The sequence below is a fragment of the Carlito syrichta genome, unplaced genomic scaffold, assembly GCF_000164805.1.
Source record: "Carlito syrichta isolate Samal-C Ts95f unplaced genomic scaffold, Tarsius_syrichta-2.0.1 Scaffold305756, whole genome shotgun sequence".
Classification (NCBI taxonomy): Eukaryota; Metazoa; Chordata; class Mammalia; order Primates; family Tarsiidae; genus Carlito; species Carlito syrichta.
Genome location: NW_007249852.1, coordinates 202,324 through 220,082, shown reverse-complemented (window position 1 = coordinate 220,082; position 17,759 = coordinate 202,324). Strand labels below are relative to the sequence as shown.

General features: G+C 39.2%; 1 protein-coding gene across 1 annotated transcript in view; it reads left to right on the top strand.

Moving 5' to 3' along the window:
- Positions 1–17,759, top strand: part of ULK2 (unc-51 like autophagy activating kinase 2) — a 99,405-nt gene that overhangs the window by 8,750 nt on the left and 72,896 nt on the right. Inside the window, exons 4-7 of the mRNA XM_008062602.2 lie at positions 10,306–10,338; positions 10,638–10,674; positions 16,324–16,497; positions 17,236–17,309. Coding sequence (XP_008060793.1) covers positions 10,333–10,338; positions 10,638–10,674; positions 16,324–16,497; positions 17,236–17,309 — 291 coding nt within the window. The 5' untranslated portion in view covers positions 10,306–10,332. The remainder of the gene's footprint in view (positions 1–10,305; positions 10,339–10,637; positions 10,675–16,323; positions 16,498–17,235; positions 17,310–17,759) is intronic.

The following is a 17,759-nucleotide window of genomic DNA, read 5'->3' as shown; positions in this document are numbered from 1 at the left end:
CTTGACTGCTGGGCTCCAGCGATCCTTTCCACTCAGCATTCCAAGTAGCCGGGAATTACAGGCATGCGCTACCACGCCCGGCTGATTTTTTGATTTATTGTAGAGATGAGGTCTCGCTGTCCAGGCAGGTCTCGAACCCGCAGGCTCAGGCAATCCACTCACCTCAGCCTCCCAAAGGCGCGGGATTACAGGCTGAGCCACCGAGCCCGGCTCCCTTTCTCCTTTTGTCTAAGACCTTCTTCCTCCAGATAGCCTGTACACTGTATTGCTATCTCTATCCCTGTAGTATACAAAAATATATTTCAGATGTGTCCCCAAATCTCCTTTAGGTATTTACTCATATATTATGTTCTCAGTGAAGCTTTCTTTAGCCACCCTAAATAAGATTGCAGTTCCCTCCTCAGCACTCTCTATATCCCTTTCCTGTGTTTTTTCTAAAGCACTTACCACCCTCTAATATGCTGCATCTACTATTTCTTTTTGTTGTTGTTGTTGTCTCTCCCTTGACCCTTCCCTCTTAGAATTTAAGCTTAAAAAGCAGGACATTTAAGTGTTTACTTACTGCTAGTTTGTAGCTTGGTGCCTAGAAGAGTGTCTTGTAGTATAATAGGTAATTTAAAAATATTTGAATTGACCGGACTCGGTGGCTCAGCCTGTAATCCCAGCACTTTGGGAGGTCAAGACGAATGGATAACCTGAGTCTGCAGGTTTGAGACCAACCTGGGCAATTTGGCGAGACCTCGTCTCTACAATTAAAAAAAAAAAATTAGCTGAGTGCAGTAGCACACGCCTGTAGTTCCAGCTACTTGGAAGGCTGAGGTGGAAGGATTGCCGGAGCCCAGCAGGTTGTCGCTGGGGTGACTGTGTGTATGCCACTGCACTCTAGCTTGGGCAACAGAGTGAGACTCCAACTAAAAAAAAAAAAAAAAAATGGAATTAAGAGGGCTATCTGTTTTTATTAAAAATAGGTAGCTGTTTTTCCAAGCAACTTTGATATCTGAACATTTATCCCATAGCCATATAAGCATGAGAATTTGGATATATGTCCAGGAATTGTTAACGGTAGCATTGCTTAAAGTGCCCAACACTACAAACAAATTAACATTCTTTAGTAAGGAAATGGCTGAATATAACAGTAATATAGCCACACTATGAAATATTACACAGTTACTAAAAGTAAAAAGTTATATATATTTGGGTGAGAAAGATTGATGACATCAGTGAAGGCAAGGAGAACTGGCAGATTGGTGAGATGTTTAGGAGATAGAATTGATAGGCCTTGGGCACTTGGACTGTAGGAGGCGAAAAGGAGGGAATCAGAGTTGACATTTCTTTATCGTATGTTTTGAGATTTTTTTTCTCTCTTGTCTTTTTTTTTTTTTTTTTGGTCTTATTTTAGCCTCTTTTTGATAATATGGAAGTTCTTATATGGTAGAATTTTTTTTTTTTGAGTTGGAATTTCACTCCATAGCCCCGACTGGAGGGCAGTGGCACGCTCACAGCCACCCCGGTGTCAACCTGCTGGGCTCTGCAATCCTTCCACTTCAGCCTTCCAAGTAGCCGGAACTAAGGCGTGCACTACCATGCCTGGCTAATTTTTGATTTATTGTAGAGACAGGTCTCACCAGGTTGCCTGGGCTGGTCTCAAACCCATGGGCTCAGGCAATACAGGCTGAGCCACCGAGTCTGGCCACCTGGTAGAATTTATCCACTTCTTTAATGACCTCTAGGTTTCATATTATAGAAAGATTTCTCCACTCTGAGGTTATGAAAATAGTCCCCTGTGTTTTCTTCTAGTACTTGTGAATTCATTTCTTCATATTTATATTTTTGACCTTTGAAATTTCTTTTATGTACAAAGGGATGATATAGGGTCTCAATTTATTTTCCAGAAAACCTAACCAGTTATCCCAGACTTTTACCTTGTTTTGAGGATAACTACAGAAGAGTATTATATCTTCTGTAGGACTATTAATCCCGTACTTTTGGGAGGCTGAGGTGAGTGGATTGCCTGAGCCCGTGGGTTCGAGACCCGCCTGGGCAACTTGGCGAGACCTCATCTCTACAATAAATCAAAAGAATTAGCCAGGTGTGGTAGCGCGCACCTGTAGTTCCAGCTACTTGGAAGGCTGAGCCAGAAGGATCGCCGGAGCCCAGCAGGTCGAGGCTTCGGTGGCCAGGAGCGGCCACTGCATCCCAGTCTGGGTGACAGAGTGAGACTCCAACTCGGAAAAAAAAAAAAAGTTAGGACTTAGGCAATTTGAAGAATTACAGCAAATCAGGGTTAGATTAGATGAGTACTTAGTTATCAATATATAAATAGATTTGAGGTCAGTGTTTTGTATTCTGAATATTTTTACAACCTTTGATGTAATTAGTACTATTGAGATACAGATTTAGGAAGTAGTTTTTCCACAAGCCTATATTGGTTTGTGTCAGGTTAGTAAACCAGAACTGGCTTTCATATATTCTATTTATTTTGTATCTGTATTATTATTTTTTTTGAGTTGGAGTCTCACTCTGTCTCCCAGGCTGTAGTGCAGTGGCACACTCACAGCCACCCTAGCCTTGTCCTGCTGGGCTAAGGTGATACTTCTGCCTCAGCCTTCCAAGTAATCGGAACTACAGGTGCACGCTATCATACCTGACTAATTTTTGATGTATTGTAAAGAGGAGGTCTTGTTAAGTTGCCCAGGCTGGTCTTGAACCCATGAGTTCAGGCAATCCATTCGCCTTGGCCTCCCAAAGTGCTGGGATTACAGGCTGAGCCACCAAGCCTGGCCGTCTATATGTTTTTAAAAAATATTTGCTGTGTTCTGAATGTTTATGTTCCTCCAAAATTCATATGTTGAAATCCCATCCCCCAAGTGATGGCATTAGGTGGGGGTCTTTGGGAGGTGATTAGGTTATGAGGGTGGAGCCCTCCTGAATAGGATTAGTGCCTTTATAAAAGAGACTCTAATGGCTCCTACTATGTGTGGCAGGCTGGGTATGGCCAGAGTCAGAGTGGGGATGAAAGTATTCACCAAGACAGTATGAATTAGAAAATTAGATTTATTACAAGGAAAATTCTTTATGAAGGACACAACAGGCCAATAATGTAGAATGTGTCTGCTGTCTGTGAAGAGGCAGGGGACAGAGGGGTGTTTTTATAAGAGGGATTTGGTGTGAATTGTCTTTGGGGTTGGTCTGCAAAAAGAAATTTCCAGAGGTTTGTGAAGTGACTGATAGTGGTATTTTGCTTATTTAAGATAAGTTTAGTTAACAGCAATAGTTAACTGGTAACAAATGGTTAACTACTTATTGTTTACTACAAATGTTTTACAGCTGGCTAACTAGCTTTTACAGCTCTTTGCTGTTATCAGTAAGTTTTTAAAATAACATTTGTAGAATCTCATGCTGAGATTTCCTTCCTCAGTATACCCAGTTTACCCAATTGCTGCTGGCCTAATTGGGCCTCATATTCCTCCACATCTCTTGCTCCTACTATGTGAAACTATAGCGAGAAGATGGCTGCCAATGAACCAGAAGTGAGCCCTCATTATATACTGAATTCGTCTGTGCCTTGATGAACTTCCCAGGCTCCAGAACTTTGAGAAATACATTTCTGTTACCAAGCCACCCAGTCTATGGTAGTTTATTATAGCAGCCTATACAGACTAGGAAATGATCTAAGAACGCTGGATGGGAATAAGAGGCTTAGAGTACTTTTTTTTTTTAATGGCAAACTCAACTTTGGATCTTGAGCAGGCCACTTTTTATCTTGTTGACACCACCCTCTCACTAAAGTACAGCTGGTAATTCCCACCCTGCTTACTCATAGAATGCTATGAGGCTGTCTAGGTCCAGGTAACCCCAAGGGAAATAAGCCTAAGTATTAGAGGAATGGTGTTTCTTTCCGCTTTTTTAATGAGATAAGCCATAGAAGTTGCCTGAGGGGTGGAGAATGAATTAAGAAATGTAACAGAGAGATGTGAGGGGTCTTAGGAACCAGGAATTTTTCTTTGAATCTTTCTTTTGTTGTTTACTTACTTCTTTTCTATTGCTTTGTATTATGTTTTTGTTTTCTTCACTTCTTCTAGGCATTTGAATTCTGTACAGTGCCACCTGCTCATGGTATTTTACTTTTTAAAAAAATTCGCTTTATCTTTATTGTTTTTTTAAATTTCAAAAGTAGTAGGTCCTCAGTGTAAAAACAATTCATATGGTCTAGCTGTATATGAGGTTAAAAAGAGATACCCTCTGCCAGGCGCAGTGGCTCAACCTGTAATCCCAGCACTTTGGGAGACTGAGGTGAGTGGATTGCCTGAGCCCCCCCCCCCCGGGGGGGGGGAGGTAATGAGATCAGTCTGGGCAACTTGGTGAGACCTCGTCTCTACAATAAATCACAAAAATTAGCCGGGCGTGGTGGCATGCATCTGTAGTTCCAGCTACTTGTAAGGCTGAGACAGAAGGACCATCTAAGCCCAGCAGGTCAAGGCTGCAGTGGTTGTGAGCGTGCTGCTGCACTGCAGCCTGGGTGACAAAGTGAGAGTCCAACTAAAAAAATAAAAATAAAAAAAAGAGATACCCTTTTCTGATGCCTCTGTATTTCCTTTCTGCGTTAACTAATGAAGGATGCACAGTACTACTGTTAATGCATGGTTTTTAGGAATTGAAGTTTTTGTCATAGTCTTTATACATATTTGCATGTATACATGCACTGAAATTTTTTTTTACAACTGAAATTAAAAAATTTGACCCTGTATTGAAGACATATTTCCAAATCAGGACATCCTTGTTAATTTTATATTATTTTTACATTCTCCCCATCCCAAAGCCTCCTTAAGAGGCTAGGTGTAAGCAGTGGAAACAGCTTGTTGCTGTGGTTGCTCCTTCAAGTCCCTCTCCTCCTGCCATTATTTTGTGTTGAAATAGGTTTTGTAAGGGACAATTTCTAGGAGAAGAATTTGAAGATCATAGACTATGTGTAGGCCCAGCTTTCGTCGATACTGCCTGTGAATTGCTTTACACTTCCAGCAGCAGGTGTTTGACAGTTCAGCTCCTCCACATTCTTGCCAGCTTCTGGCAATTTTAGCCATTCTGGTGAAGTATCAATTACGATTTTATTTTTATTTTTATTTTTATTTTTTTTGAGTTGGAGTCTCACTTGATCGCCCAGACTGGAGTGCAGTGGCTGCTCCTGGCCACCGCAGCCTCGCCTGCTGGGCTCCAGCGATCCTTCTGCTTCAGCCTTCCGAGTAGCCGGAATTACAGGCATGCACTACCACGCCCGGCTGATTTTTTGTTTTAATGTAGAGATGAGGTCTCGCTGCCCAGGCGGGTCTCGAGCCCATGGGCTCAGGCAATCCACTCACCTCAGCCTCCCAAAGGTGCGGGATTACAGGCTGAGCCACCGAGCCCGGCAACTATGATTTTAATTAGCATTCTCCTGATGACTGCTGATTTAAGCATGTTTTGTATGTTTATTAGCCATTTAAATGTCTACTTTTTGAAATTCCTATGGAAATCTCTTGCCTGTTTTTTTGTTGGGCTGTTTTTGTGTTATTCATTTGTTGGAGTTCTTTATGTGCTTTGAACATGAATACTTTACCTGATATAAGTATTGTAAATGACATCCCACGCTGTGACTTGCCTTTTTACTCTATTAATAGTTTATTTTGATGAACAGAAGTTCTAAATCTTAATATAGTTCAGTTTGTTATTTTTCCTTTATATTTAGTGCTTTTGTGTCATCTTTTAAAAGACGTTCCTTACCTACCCTACAGTCATTAAGATATTCTCCTGTGCTTTTTTCCCAAAAATATTTATTGTTTTGTCTTTCGCATTTACCTCTGTTATCTGCCTGAATGAGTGATTTTTGTATGTGGCATGAGGCAGGGTCAAGACTCATTTGCTTTTACATGTGGGCAGCCACTTGAACCATAACCACTTATTGAACAGATGCCCCTTTCCCTTCTGTACTGTAGTGTCTCCTTTGTCATAAATGAGTGACCACATATGTGTGGGTCCATTTCTGAACTCTCTTTCTGCCCTGTAAGCCTTTGCCATACTGTTTTGCTTACTACAATTTTACAGTAAGCCTTGATATCTAGCAGTGTAAGTCGTCTAATTTCTGTTTTTCTTCTTCTAGATTGCATTTAGTTGTTCTTGGCCTTTTAAATTTGCACGTTAATCTTTAGGTTAGCTTATCAATTTCCACACATATGAAACATTCTCAGAATTTGATTAGGATTACATTGAAACTTGCGAATTTCTTTGTGAAAAGGTTTTAAATTATAATTAAATTTCTTTAATAGACATGGGCCTTTTTAAATACTCTATTTCTCATCAGCTTTAGTTGTGTTTTTTATCAAACAAAGGTTTAAAAAATTTGTTATTTCCCCTAAATTTTCACATAGGGCATATAGTATTTTTCATAATTCTAAGGGAAAAACACTCAAAGAGTTTTTCTGTTTTCTCCCTCAAGCACAATCAATGCAGAAGACTTCTGTGACCAAATGTATGGGAGTTTCTCCTCATATACCAAACAGCTGATCAGTTCTGCAGTGGATATTAGCTGTGTATCCTCTATTTTTTTTTTTTTTTAATTGAGTTGGTATCTCACTCTGTCACCCAGACCGAAGTACCGTGGCACGCTCACAGCCACCCCATTGTTGACCTGCTGGACGCCCACAATCCTTCCGCCTCAGCCTTCCATGTAGTTGGAACTATAGGTGTGCACTACTACACCTAGCTAATTTTTTTTACTTATTGTAGGAACGAGGTCTCGCTAAGTTGCCCAGGCTGATCGCAAACCCTCAGGCTTAGGCAGTCCACTTGCCTCAGCCTCCCAAAGTGCTGGGATTACAGGCTGAGCCCCGAGCCTGGCCCCTCTAATTCCGTTCTAGTCTGATACTGTCTAACTAGAGATAGCATCAGATCCCACAGGTGGAAGGCTCAGTCCCCAAGACTGCCTTCACTTCATACACCAGTCACAAGTCTGGGCCTCTGGAACTTCTGACCGGCCAGCTTCAAGTTGGGGTTCTTATGACTTCTTTGGATTTGATCAATTTTCTAGAGTGGCTCACAGAACCAGGGAAACATGTTTGCCAGTTTGTTTATTTATTTGATTTGGAGTCTCACTCTGTCGTCTAGGCTGTCGTGCAGTGGCACGCTCATGGCCGCCCCAGGGTCACCTTACTGGGCTCCAACAATCCTTCCGCTTCAGCCTTCCAAGTAGCTGGAACTACAGGCGCGTGCTACCATACCTGGCTAATTTTTGATTAACTATAGAGATGAGGTCTCGTCAAGTTGCCCGGGCTGGTCTCGAACCCATGGGTTCAGGCAGTCTACTTGCCTTGGCCTCCCAAAGTGCTGGGATTATAGGCTGAGCCACCAAGCCTGGCCTGCCAATTTATTATAAAGGTTATTAAAAAGGATATAGATGAAGAGATGCATAGGATGAGGTATGGTGGAAAGGGCATGGAGCTCTTGTGCCCTCTCTGGGTGTACCGCTTGTTCAGCTGTCCAGAAGCTTGCTGATCCCTATCCTCTTTGGCCTTTTATGGAGACATAATTGAAACATGGACAACTGTGTAGAAATGTGATTGGATAAAAAGGGTAGGATCTAATACTAAGAGACTGAGTGGGGAAACCCAGCAAGGCCTGCTTGTTCAGATTCTTCTTGGCTTCTTTGCAGCACTCCTTCCTCCAGGGGATAGGACAAGACCCCTTCTGAAATGGGGGTCTGATGACCTACAATCAGAAAAGAAGGGAAAAATTAGAGTCCTACTTTGAGCAGGTGAAAGGAGGGCAAGAGAAGGTCAGAGAGAGTGATTCTGTTTTGAGGCCTGAAGTTCCCCAACATTATAGCAAGGGCTCTGGGAGTTATAAACCAGGAACCATGGGTAAAATCTACCTATTTTGTCTGTTTATAGGCAGGTAGCATAATATCACAACAGTATTCTCTTTTTTCTTTTTAGGAATTAGGTTTTTATCTTAGTTGTGAAGGAGTTTGGGCTATGTCTTTAATTTTGTTAATGGACGTGTTGGAGAAGATTGGAGGGTGTGGATTTCTTGATATTAGGAGAGGAGGATACATATGTATATAGCTATGGTAAACCCTCAGTGAACTGGCTGATGGGTTTTACGGGCCTTGCTTTTGCTTTCACTTTTTAGTCCTTCTGTTCCTCTAAGTATCTCTTTTCTGAGTTCTCTGGTGCCCTAGTACCATTTGAGTTTTGATTTATCTGTGGATGACTTGATTGGTTCTGTTAAAAGAAGAAACTTTTTCTTATTTCTTTTTGGACTCTTTCTTGGATCTTGCAAGCTACTCATGCTCTAGATTGTTGAAGTGCTTCATTAAAAAAAAAAAAAAGGGCTGGGCTCAGTGGCTCAGCCTGTAATCCTGCACTTTGGGAGGCCGAGGTGAGTGAATTGCCTGAGCCAGCCCGGGTTTGAGATCTGCCTGGGCAAGTTGGCGAGACCTCATCTCTACAATAAATAAAAAAAACTAGGTGGGTGTGGTAGCGCGCGCCGAGTAGTTCCAGCTACTTGGAAGGCTGAGGCGGAAGGATCGCCGGAGCCCAGCAGGTCGAGGCTGCGGTGGCCAGGAGCGGCCACTGCACTCCAGTCTGGGCGACTGAGTGAGACTCCAACTCAAAAAAAAAAAAGAAAAAAGTGCACTATTTTGACTGGGCACAGTGGCTGACACCTGTAATTTTAGCACTTTGGGAGGTGGAGGTGAGAGGATTGTCTAAGCCCAGAGGTTCAAGACCAGCCTGGGCAACTTGGCAAGACCTTGTCTCTACAATAAATGAAAAAATTAGCCGGGTGTGATGGTGCAAGCCTGTAGTTCCAGCTACTTGGAAGCCTGAGCAGGAAGGATCACTTGAGCCCAGCAGTCAAAGCTGTGGTAGCTGTGATGAGGGTGCCAACTCAAAAAAAAAAAAAAGCTATTTTGTAATGGAAGGGGTATTCAAAAGAAAGAATGATTGACTCTGGAAATTTTCACTCCTTTGAAAGTGAACAAAGGAAAACTTGCATGAGAAGTCAAGGATGTTAAAGTATTTCTGTTTCATTATTATTTCTTGAATGAGTGAATGAATGAATGGAAAAAACTAAGTAGTTATGTATAACCTCAAAATTATGAAAACCAAAATGGGAATTTGACCTCTGCTTCTTGAGTAAATAGAAATTGTTTATGGCTGTTGAGCTGCCTCCTCTTAAGAATTCCTAGCTTTCTTTTCTCTTCTCTAGTTAGGATATGGTGTTATTATGTGATTAAGCAAAACTGATTTGAGATCATATTTTTCGACTATATGTTTGAGAAGAAGAAAATATTGTTGAAGATTGTCAGTGTTGAATGATTTTTCAGTGTTTTTAGGGATTATAGGATATTTTGGTCTGGATTAGATTAGATTTTGTTATGAATGATATTTAGTTCATAAGAGAAATGATTTAACTCTTAGAAACATTTTTTTGTTTTTATTTCTGTTATAAGGAAGTATTTATTTCTACTTGGTCATCTAGTCTGCTGGGAGCTGGCTGCTCTCCACCTCCTTACTGATTTATTATGGGAGTGCTGCAGTTAGGGAACCCAGGCATCTGTTTGAGGCTTGCATCATAAAAATTGTCATTGAAGAGCCAGCTAATCAGTCTTTGAGTTACTTACCAGGCAATAGATCTGGAGCTGTATGAATTTGAGAGACTTTGTAAAATTCCGCAATTCATTTCCTTAACATCTTGGAACATGTCTTAGTAACATGTGATAAAACATTTCCCTTTGCCAACAATTCCTTGATAATGTGATTACCCCAAATAAACATAAAAACCAGAAAAACAAAAATCCAGGCATCTTGGGTCATGTGTTTCAGAAATCAGATTGTGCATTTAATGTTGCTAGGGAGGATTATGTGATTTTGCTGTTCCAAATCATACAGTTTTCAAAGTGGAAGAATTTCCTTTAGGACCAAATAATCCTTCCTTTTTTCCACAAGTGGTAAATTTATCATGTTTTTTTGTCTTAAATATTGTTTTCAGTTGATCATAACCAAAAGATGAATCTTTCTTCTAGTTCTCTCTATAAACAGAATTGAACCTCTGATGACTACAATAGTGTTCTCAAAACTAAGTTTTGATTTGGCTGTGAAGAAGAGATACTTAAATCATTGTGTTGGGAATTTTAATTTCACTTTCTAATGGATTTTGTAATTTCATTCTATTAGTTTTAATAATGAACAAGTAGTATTTTTATTAACTTACTATTTTTAACTTTTGTGTTTAATTTTTCTCTAGATGATACTTAATATGTTTACTTTTCAGGAATTACCTAATTCTGTCTTTTTGGTGATGGAGGTAAGTAATATACAAACTTCTGTTTAATTTATTTCAAGTTCCTTTTGATTAATATGCATTTTAAAATTGGCGGTAGGTTATTACTTGAAATTTTGAATTAATGAAGTTGATTTAGTAATCTAGAGTCTGCTAGAGAAATATAAAATTTTAAAAATTTTTATTGCATAATCATGTTTTTTAGACTCGATTTTTATTATAGCACATACAAGTGACTTTTTAAATAAAATTGATAATGGATTAATTAATTAATCTTGGTTCACTGTCCTCATTTTAATTACTTTTTCTTTTATATATACCAGTATTGCAATGGTGGAGACCTGGCAGATTATTTACAAGGTAATTTTGTGTGTGTGTGTCTGTGTTCAATAGAAATAGTACCGCTGGGGAAAAAAATAGTACCACAGTTTGTTTAATCCTGAGAGATACTTATGAAATATGCTACCTGTTTCCTGCACTGGTAGAGAAATATTTAATAAATATTTGTGTATTTGCTTAACTTGTAGTGACTTTGCTGACCAATTGTTGTTGGTTGTGGTTTTGTTCCTAAACTTTACTTGTATATAAGTACTTAACCTTTTTGCATGTCTGTCTCTAACAGTATTTGAGACATAGTCCTCTCCCCAGGAGAGAAGAAACCAAATAGAATTTCTCTCCTTCAAAGCTTTACTAGATCTTTGTCCCGTTCATTTCTTTTTTTAAAAAAATCATAGTGACTGGGCACAGTGGCTCATGCCTAAAATCCCAGCACTTTGGGAGGCCCAGGTGAGAGGATTGCCTGAGCCCAGGGGTTTGAGACCAGCCTGAGCTACTTGGTGAGAACTGGTCTCTATAATAAATTAAGAAAAATTAGCTGGGTGGGGTGGCGCACGCCTATAGTTCTAGCTACTTGAAAGGCTGAAGTTGGAAGGACTGTCTGAGCCCCAGTAAGTCGAGGCTGCGGTGGCCATGAACATGCCACTGCACTCCAGCCTGGGTGACAGAGTGAGACTCCAACTCAAAAAAAAAGAAAAAAAGTCATAGTGGAAGAATATATCCAAGAATGTATTTATGTGAACATTCTTCATAAATAAAAAAAGTAACAAAAACCAAACAAGGTTATAAGGGAGCAAAGGTAAGATTGAAATTATTTGTCACAGAGAAGTAAGATTTTAGTACTGTGTGGTACTTGAAATTCTTTTCCCAGCATGCATACATATAGGATATGGAGCATTCAAACACAATTGTGTCCCTCCAAAGTATTTTCTTTTTTTTTTGATTTGGAGTCTCACTCTGAGCCCCCGGGTTCGAGATCAGCTGGGCAACTTGGCGAGACCTCATCTCTACAATAAATTTAAGAAATTAGCCAGGCGTGGTGGCGTGCGCCTGTAGTTCCAACTACTTGGAAGGCTGAGGTGGAAGGATTGCCTGAGCCCAGCAGGTTGTGACTGCAGTGGCTGTGAATGTGCCACTGCACTCCAGCCTGGGCGACAGAGTGAGACTCCAACTCAAAAAATATATATATTGGTTTTTACTTTTCTGGAGAACATACTTTTAAAAAAAGAAAATTAGTTTCCCTCACTAACAGAAGTATTATTCACCAGTGTAAGCACTGTTACTAGTATTGCAGATTTAAGTTAATTTTGACAGCTTTGTTGAACTTTGTATTTGATATTCCAGAGCAATATCGTTAGAACAGGAGACTGAATAGCTTAAGAACTTGAATATAGACCGAGCTCAGTGGCTCAGCCTGTAATCCCAGCACTTAGGAAGATCAAGGCGAGTGGATTGCCTGAGCCCGCGGGTTCGAGACTAGCCTGGGCAACTTGGCAAGACCTAATTTCTACAATAAATAAAAAATTAACTGAGTGTGGTAGTACGCACCTATAGTTTCAGCTACTTGGAAGGCTGAGGCGGAAGGATCGCCGGAGCCCAGCAGGTTGAGACTGCAGTGGCTGGGAGCGTGCCACTGCACTCCAGTCTGGGCAACAGAATGAGACTCCAACTCAAAAAAAAAAAAAACCTCGAATATTGGAGGCAAGCTTGGTTCTAGTTCCAATGTTTATATTACAACTAAGCTATATGATTTGGTTTTTAAACCTCCTCTTGGTCCTCTGCTGCAGTCCTTTAGGGAATCCCTTGTAGTTTGAAACATTTATATGAAAAAGTTCTGGTTATTAGGGGATCGTCTAGAGCTATACTGTCCAATAAAGTAGCCACTGACCACATTGGATTCTTGGCTAGTTTGAATTGGGATGTGCTGTAAATGTAAAATGCCCAGTGAATTTTGAATACTTTATCAGAAGGAAAGAATGATTAAATCTCATTAATTTTTGAATATTTATTACAAGTTGAAATAATAATATTTTGGATGCATTGGGTTAAATATATTAATAATTGTATCTGTTTCTTTTCATTTTTTAAAATGTGGCCACTAGAAGATTGAAAGTCTCATGTGTGGCCACATTATATTCCTTTTAGAGAGCATTGTCTAGGAGGTCTGGGATGTCTAGAGGATTGAATGCCATTGTATCACAGTGGGATCATTTAGTCCTTTTATTTGCTCTGTGAGACAAAATGCCTTTTACATTTTCAAAGAAAATAGAAAACACATTCTGTCAATTGCTAGTTTAAAGTCAACTCTTTATTGAACTCAGTCGCTCTTGTCTGTAATCCTAGTGCTTTGGGAAGGTGAAGTGGGAGGATCACTTGAGGCCAAGAGGTTCAGAGCAGCCTGGGCAACATAGCAAGACCTGGTCTCTACAAAAAAAATACAAAAATTAGCCCAGTGTGGTGGCATGTGCCTGTAGTCCTGACTACTTGTGGCAGGAGGATCCCCTGAGCCCAGGAGTCTCTATTAAAAAAAAAAAAATCATGTAAATTATACTTTAACACTGACATTAATTATAAAGCAGAATATACTGTGTGTGGCAGCTGTGGCCAAGCTTTTCTCTCAGTGTTAACTTGCTCAGGAATTCATTGAAAAGAGTTTTGATGGTGACAATGCTTTTTTTGTTTTTTGTTTTTGAATTGTAGTCTCAATCTGTCACCCACACTGGAGTGGCACAGTCATTGCTCACCGCAGCCTCAGCTTCCTGGGCTCAGGAGATCTTCTGCCTCAGCCTGAGTAACTGGGACTACAGGCGTGTGTGCTACCATGCCTAGCCTAAAACATAAAGCTTTGAATGTGGGGATTTTTGTTTCTGGGATTGTATTATGAGGGACACATCCCACATGCATAGAAATACTACATTATGTGCTCAAAATAGCTTAAACTAGGTCATTATTTTTACCCCCATAGAAACAGTGTAGAATTTGGGCTCTGAATCAAAAAAATTTTAAGGCCTGCTCAATAGTATGTCATGAAGCAAAAATACAAGGTTTTTTTGTTTTTTTTTTTAGTGGCTTAAAACAACACAAATTTATTCTCTTACAGTTCTGGAAGTCAGAAGTTTAGTCAAGTTATCAGCAGGGCTGCATTTCTTGTAGAGGCTCTAAGGGAAGAATCCATTTGTCTTGTCTTGTCTTTTCAGCTTCTAGAGTGTGTCTGCATGCCTTGGTTCATGACCCTTTTCTCGCATGTCTTCACCATCTTTTTTTTTTTTAAGCCCTCTTAACTAATTTAGCAAAAATACAAGTTATAAGCAGCTACAGTCATTTTAAAGTACCATAATTTTTACAGCTTTAAAATGAGGATGCCAAAAAATGTATACACATTTTAAGAAAGGAAAAAACTGCATTAAAATTGTAATATTCAGTAAGATGAATACAAGTCTTGTTTGGCTTCTGCAATTACAAGAGGTACTCAAAGTGGTTACCATCAGTGTCCAGACACTTCTGATTACGGCAAACATCTCTTAACATCATTTAAAATGTGTATGTTTTTTTATCACCCCTGGTACAAATGAATGAAATTGAATAAAATATACTGTCCATTTCAATTGTTGTAATGTAATTTAAGTAAAACATTACAAAAATAAAACTCTAGTGGTTGATTTGACCCACCCACTAATATGTGATAATATATATGTTGGTATCTGCAAGAAAGTAGATCTGGAAGAACGCACTCTAAATTTTGAAGTGTTCATCTTCAAATATCATATTATGGAATATTTCTCTTATATATTTTAGTGTAGTTTGAATTTTTTTTCCAGTGGGCATCAGGAAAAGAATCCCAAAGAATTTAAAAAAGAGGATCGGTTAAGAAGATCCCTCAAGCCGGGCTCGGTGGCTCAGCCTGTAATCCCGCGCCTTTGGGAGGCTGAGGTGAGTGGATTGCCTGAGCCCATGGGTTCGAGACCCGCCTTGGCAGGCGAGACCTCATCTCTACAATAAATCAAAAAATCAGCCGGGCGTGGTAGCGCATGCCTGTAATTCCGGCTACTTGGAAGGCTGAGGCGGAAGGATCACCGGAGCCCAGCAGGTCGAGGCTGCGGTGGCCGGGAGCGGCCACTGCACTCCAGTCTGGGCAACAGAGTGAGACTCTATCTCAAAAAAAAAAAAGAAGAGCCCTCACAGAAAAAAAGAGTGTTTGCTAATTTTTAAATCATAAAGATTTATTTTATTTGAAGATGTTGAGGGCATAAATGTCACTTAACAGGTCATTAAAATGATTTTAAGACCATGAAATGTCATTTGACATGTCATTAAAATGATTTATCTTTCTTAATTATAAATGAAAAGGTCATATAGAAGATAGGCGGAGAATTGTATGAGGCTGGGCATGATGGCTCACATCTGTAATCCCAGCACTTTGGGAGGCCAAGGTGGGAGGATTGCTTGAGGCCAGGACTTCAAGACCAGCCTGGGCAACATAGTGAGACTTCATCTCTACAAAAAAATAAAATTAGTTGGTGGTACACACCTGTAGCCCCAGCTACTTGGAAGGCTGAGGTGGAAGGATCGCCTGAGCCCAGGAGGTTGAGGCTGCAGTGAGCAGTGATTGTGCCACAGAGTGAGACCCAACTGAAAAAGAAAACAAAACAAAAACCACAGAGAATTATATGGACAGAAGTATGTTCTCAAAGGATTTAAATAGGTTAGATATTAAATCTTTAATGTGGATCCAAGGAATTATGTTTGTGATTTTTAGACTCATTGTAGTAAAAAATTTATTACATTTAAGTACTTATTATGTGCCAGGCCTTTTTCTAACATCTTCATTATTAAATATGTTATCTTGTTTAATCAGCATGTCAATCTAATATGGCTAGTCTCTTAACAGCATCTTATAGATGAGGAGGGATCATCTTCCAGGCTCACACAGTAAGTGGAGGAGCTGGGATTCGAACAAAGGCAACCTGACTCCAAATCAGGCTGTTAGCCATTACACACTCTGGCATATACAGAAATACTGTAGTATTTACTGAATGACAGCCCCCTTCAAGTAATGATGGAAGACCTCTTTATAGTGTTGAAAACAGGTTAAAACATTTATTTTTGAAGTGTTTTTAGTTTTGAAAGATGCTGTGTGAAGCAGTGAGGTTAGAGATAAAAGGAATGAAAGATATGGAACACAGATCCCTCACAGGTAGTAGTAGCAGTAGTATCCGGCTCTCTCTGATCAAGGATTTCTCGTTTTTAATTTGTGCTCATGTAATAATAGGAATTAAATATGAACATTTATCTCAGATATTTGACTAATATGAAGGACAGTTTATTTTTTTTTCTTGTAAAGGACAATGACATTTGTTGAGCACCTATTGTGTTCAGAGCCATGCAGCTACCATCAGCAGTAAAAATGGGAAGGGAAAAGCAAAAACACTAGTGAAAGAAAGCAAAAGATGAAAGTACAAATCAGTTCTCTTTACAACAGATTGATTACAGTTTTTGAGGAACTGATCTCTCTTCATAGACTTCAATTATTAAGGTTAAAAAAAGGAATAAATGTGAATTCCAGTTCCTTAATCCCTTCATGCTTTCCTTTACAACTCAATTCTGTTGATGGAATATGCAGATGGTATTTGATTTTGTGTGCTTAAATATTTATGTGAACTCCTTCTGTACCAGCTAAAGGAACACTCAGTGAAGATACTATCAGAGTGTTCCTGCATCAGATTGCAGCTGCCATGCGAATCCTGCACAGCAAAGGAATAATCCACAGGGATCTGAAACCGCAGAACATCTTGTTGTCTTACGCCAATCGCAGAAAGTCAAGTGTCAGTGGTATTCGCATCAAAATAGGTAAACAACCATGTATTTTTTTCAAGGAAAGGACATTTTTGAAACTATTTTTATTTAGTTTTAGTTTGTCTGTGTTAGAATGATGGATTTTATTGATGCAATTTGAATTTTTTATTGAGGTCACTGAGGTGTATTTAGATATGTGAATCATTTACATTATCGTTAGCATATGCTACATTTCAGACACTGCCAATAGGCCCACATTAGGAGTCCTAACTATGAATACCAGCGGTAAACCCTGCCTCTTGAGAGGGAAGTTGATGTGGTGGTGTTATTGGCAGCAAATTAATAGCCCTGATTCTTTACAGCTCATGAGATTTTGACAAAGGGATCTCAGAGATCATCTAATTCAGCTTTTAGCAATTTTTTTTAGCACAGTCTCAAAATTATTTGAAACAGTAAGGAAAAACACAGTTCAAATTCTGTATCTGGTATTGATATTTAACGAGACCTCTATTAATGAATCATTCATGATAATTATCATTTTCACTTGCAAAGTTTGCTGTGTCTCTTGATTGCAAAACTGATAGAGCAGTGACTTGTACAGTTAATGATCACTACTGTTTTTTAGCTTGTTTACATTAAGGTAGCTACTTTTATCTTTGGTGGGCAGTCTTAGTAAGCAGTTTATTTTTCACTGTTCTTTTGTGCCATCTTTTGTCTTAAAGATTCATATGATTTATGTTAAATGTAAGTAGAGGTATCATTTGTTTTTCTACTTTTCATTTTGTGAAATAGCGGATTTTGGTTTTGCTCGTTACCTACACAGTAACATGATGGCTGCGACACTGTGTGGATCCCCAATGTACATGGTAAGTGAATGTTTGTATCCTTGTGTGTTGAAAGTATGATGCCATAAGCATTGGAATTTAGGAATAATGCTTGTTTTCATGTAAGAATTATTTATATATAGTCTGAGTTGTTATTACTAATGTTAATTACATTACCAATAATGCTATATAATATAGACATCTTTTGCTTTAGCATACAGGACTATGAAAGGTCATTTTTGCCATTTGTCTTATTTTTTTAAAAAGTTATTATGGACAGATCTCCTGATTGATTAAATTGAAAATAAAAATTTAAGAAGTACAGTCATTCTATACTTGATGTGTAATATTAGGAATACTTTAAAAACACCTTTTGAGGGCACTTCTTCAAATATAGGTTATGCTCATCTTTTGTGTGTTGTCTCTCTTGACAAGATCCCTGTATTGCAGGTGTTTTTTTCCATTAGTCTTAACTTTTTTTTTTTTTTTTTT